The 4,326-nt window shown below is 57.0% G+C and overlaps 1 protein-coding gene across 3 annotated transcripts in view; it reads right to left on the reverse strand.

The window, feature by feature from the left end:
- Positions 1 to 2,419, reverse strand: part of ZSWIM6 (zinc finger SWIM-type containing 6) — a 110,206-nt gene extending 107,787 nt beyond the window's left edge. The window contains exon 1 of one of the 3 annotated variants that reach the window (XM_015652994.3): positions 1,840 to 2,419. In XM_015652994.3, the coding sequence (XP_015508480.1) occupies positions 1,840 to 2,350 (511 nt within the window). In that variant the 5' untranslated portion in view covers positions 2,351 to 2,419. The remainder of the gene's footprint in view (positions 1 to 1,839) is intronic. The other 2 variants (XM_015652992.3, XM_015652993.3) reach the window with 2 other exon arrangements.
- Positions 2,420 to 4,326: the final 1,907 nt, after the last annotated feature.

A 4,326-nucleotide genomic window follows, 5' to 3' on the forward strand; every position in this document is an offset into this window, starting at 1 on the left:
GTACAGTATTTGTTTGAAATGCATTTAAGGGTTCCAGAAGAAGCAGTCAACACTTCAGTCGTATTTATGCATATTTTCTTTCTTCATATTGACCCTTGCCAACATTACTCAACGCCCTCCCCTTTGAAGACACACAAAAGTTACTTTTTGTCTTTCACAACTCCTCACTGAGGCCTGTTCCACAGCTGAAAGCAAGCAAAGCAAAGTCCACGCTGGGTGTCTGCCTCCTAGAGAAGACTGCATTTTTTATTTATTGCCCCTTGGCTTTATTTTCACAGTAAATTCCTGGCTTAAATGCAATCAGCCAAGAAACCCTCCCTATGTGCACTCCTGTCATTCCTAATCGTTTGCAAACAAAATCAAGTGCAAGCAAAAAGGAAAAAAACTCTCAGCATTGCCAACCAAACTAAAAAAGCCCTACTGGTTTTGCCAGTACTGAGGAACCACAGATGCACCCTCAGACCCTTTGGAATGAGAAAGTGAAAAGATGAAATTTATAAGAAAGTTAATTAGATTTAAGGAAAAAAAAAAAAAAAAAAAAAGAGAGAGTGAGAAAGAAACTAAGTCCCCCCCAGGCAGAAAAGAAGGACACTAAGCCTAAGAGCATGGACACATCTTCCCTTTGGAAGGAAAAAAACTGATGGCACATTTGCAAGGTGTCCGGCAAGTCAAACCCGCAGCAGACAGCAACAAGGTTTTGGGGGAATCCCGGCGCCCCACACACATACACACACCGAGCCGCCGCCGTCAACAAAAGGCAAGCAGCAGCGTCTTTTGTCTATCTTCGCTTTTCAGGGGAGGAGGAGGGGAAATGACAGAAAACTGAAAGAAAAAAAGAAATAGACAAAAGAAAAACAAAAAAAAAGAAAAAGACGTAAATAAACATGAAAATGAGAACAAAGTGGCCGGGTCGCACAAAGAGCATCACCACCGGCAGAGGGGACTGTCTGCCGGGGGCGGCTCCTCTTTCATTCAGGGAATGGAAGAGAAGCCGCCCCCAGCAACCAGCCCCCCAAAAGTGGGGGAATACCAACCTCTGCAGCCCTTTAAACAGTGGCAGGGAGGAGTTAACCAAGGGAGCCCGCAGAGGGTGAAGAACAGCGGCAGCCGGCTGGGCTGGGGGTGAGGAAGAGGAGGGGGGTATTGTTCCAGTAGGAGGAAGAGCTTCGTTTTCCCCCCCTCGTCATGAAGCCGCTCATCCTAAAGCAATCCCTCCAGCCATACCACTCCCGGCGGGGCGAATCGCGCCCCCTCCTCCGGCTCGCCGCCGCTGCCCTAGAAATGCCTTTGTTCGCGGATCCCCCCGCACTCCCGCTGCCGGGGTCTCGCACCGCTTTAATGTCTTTATTTTGGACGGCGGCGCATCCCGCCCCCACCTCCTTCCCCCGCCGGCCGCCCTTCTGCTGATTCATTTCCACCGGCGGTCCCCCTCGGGATGGGGGGGCGGCATCTCCTCGCTATTGTGGCTCGGGGAAAAGCGATGACCCGGATTACCGGGGGTGGACGCTGGTAGGGGGGCAGAGCCAAACGGGATTACACAGGCCGGATTACCGGGAGCGGGCACGGCGAGGTGCCGGGCTGCGAGTTAAAGGGACAGGCGGGAGCCGTATCCGTGTCACGGAGGCAGGGAGCCACTGCGCGTCCCGGGCACGAGGGGGAGGAGACCAGCAGAGGAAGTTGCCCGGCCCATGGTACCGGCGAGTGAAAGGTTCGCACGGGCCGAGCCGCCGGCAGGGAGCTGCAGAGGAGGGACGGCAAAGGGTGACACGCAGGGGGAGAGCCGCGTCCCCGAGCGGCGGCGGCGGCCTGGCCCGGGAGCGGAACCGACCGGTGACTCACCGACTTGCAGGACGTTATCGACGCAGCCGCCGTCGAGCAGAGCGATGCCCCTGCGGAAGGGCAGCCGGTTCTCGTCGGCAGCAGCGGCGGCGGCGTCCATGGCCCCGCCAGGCGCGGCGGCGCCCCCGGGGCCGGCGGCGGGATCCTCGGCGCCGGTGTTGAACGAGGAGTACATACAGATCTCCCTCTCGCTGCGGGGGAAGGACCAGTAGACGATCCTGCGCTGCACCGGCTCCGGGATCCGTTCGAATCGCTCCTCCACCCGCTGGAAGGGCCACTTCTCCGCCACCTTTCGAGCCGCAATGTCCAGCAGGGACTCAGGGCTCTGGGTCTTGCCGAGCGGTAGCAGCCCCAGGGCGGCGGCAGCAGCTGCAGAGGAGGGTCCGGCGCAGAGCGCGCCGCCGCCAGGCCCGGAGCCGCCCGCCCGCTGCCCCGGCCTGCAGCCCGAGCCATAGCCGGGTCTGCAGCAGAGGCGCTTGGCGGGGTGGGGGAGCTGACCGCGCTCCGCCATGATCGCGCCGCTTCTAAGCCGACAGCGGAAGTGGCTGTACCCTATAAACGGCTCCAGGAAGGCAGCGAGCACCCGCGAGCCCCCGGGGACACGCCCCACTCTGCCCTTATGTGGCGAAGAGGGCGGGGCCGCGAGGCCTTGCCTGCTGCGGGGTGGGCGGGGCCTTATGCAAATCGGCGTCACAAACGTAAATAGAACGGCGGGGGGGGAGGGGGAATTGCGAAGGGGTGGCGCGCGCTCCCCACCTCCGCCTTCCCAGCCTCTTCTCCCGTTGATGTCACGCGCGAAGCCCGGGCGCGCCCCCGCGCGCGTGGTGGGAAAAGGGGGCGTGGCCGGCGGCGCCCCCCGCTCTGCCGCCATATAGGGAATGGAATGCGGGGGCGGAGCCGCTGCCGCGGCCTGAACCCGGTCACCTCTGCCGGGAAAGCCGGAGGGGCGGGGCGCGCCGTGCCGCGCCTCACGGGCGGAAAGTGTGCTAGCGGCTGCGGTCGCGCCGCAGTTAAAGGCCTGTGGTCCTGCTTCAGAGGCGGGCCGCCACCGGCGGAGGTGGTTCCGTCCGCCTCTGGAACAGGAGCTGAGGTGCGTGCATATAACAAGCTCTTGAGCTACACGAGTGAGGCGCGCCCCAAGAGGTGTTGGTGTTGAGTTTTGTGGGGAGTTTTATTTTCCTTCTATTAGAAGTAGTACGGTAAATGTCGTCATCCCGGTGCCAGCACCTGGCTGGCTCTGCAGATGTCAGGGCTTGGAAGCGCTCCGGGAAAACCGAGACACGGGGCAGGGCCGCACGGACCGGCAGTGAGTCAATTGCAGGCGATGAAGGCACCGTGTTTGCCCAGGTGGGTCGTGAGGATGTCGTGACACAGCGGAGGGTCAGGGGTTTCGGTGATCTTTAAAAACCGTACCGTTCGGGTCCGTGCCGGCGCTTCAAATTAAGTTTCCTCCCTATGGAAAAAAAAACGTGTGTGTGTATGCTGAGGGTCCCGATATGCTGCGTGGCGCCAGGGCTGCCCGCAGCACGGAGCGCTGCTCCCGCCGCCGCTCCCGGAACACCGACCGCATGGAAGTGCCGCACGGCAGGGATGGAGCGAAGGCACAGCGCTGTGGGCTGCCTGTCATTGCAGAGCAACTGACACTTCTGTTTCACTAATTAAATTTAAAAATAAATATTTTTGGTGTTTTGGAATTTTATCGCAGGAATGGGATTACGCTTTGACGCGTCATGGTGAAGCAGTCACCATTTTTTATTAACCAAATTTAAAACCAATTTTTTTTTTTTATTAATTAAATATTCCGGAACTATAGCTTGTAAGCGGCATTTCTTGGTGGCTTGCAGTTGAAAACAGCACTTACTTGCTCGGCGAGCAGCCCTTTGCTGTCGCGCTGTGTCCTGCAAAAGCCGTAATTGGAGAGGCTTTCCCTCCGGCAGGCTGGTTTTCCCAGACAGACTACATTTTCCATCATGCAGCGCAAGCCGCCCTGAAGGGAGGCTGTTCCATCAGGGAATGCGGCGGAGGAATGTCAAGCGTGCCAAGCATAAGATCTGAGAGGTGCAAACAACATCGCCTTGGCTCGAAACTTTGCCGTCTCCTTTTTGTTTCCATCAGCTCCCCCCCCGTCCTCCCCCCCACGCTCGAGTGGAACAGGAGCGTATTTTGTAGACAAGCGACTGAAAAGTTTTGCAGAAACTGCATTTTCCTTTAAAAGTGACTCGGAAATTGAATGAAACTTACCACACTCGCTGACCGATTTTTAAAGAAAGATCTGCAGAAACCTGAGATGGTTTATGTTATAAATGCAAAGGCAAATATTGATTTATAAATCAAAAGAAAGATTTATTAATGAACAACGGAAAGCAACAATGATAAAATACCACAATAAAAATAGTCAGCGCAGCGCTGGGTGGACAGGGTCTACACCAAAGGTATAGGCTTCCCAAATCCACGTCTGAGGGTTTCCAGGCTTGGGTTTTTATAGAG

The sequence above is a fragment of the Parus major genome, chromosome Z (assembly GCF_001522545.3).
Source record: "Parus major isolate Abel chromosome Z, Parus_major1.1, whole genome shotgun sequence".
NCBI lineage: Eukaryota > Metazoa > Chordata > Aves > Passeriformes > Paridae > Parus > Parus major.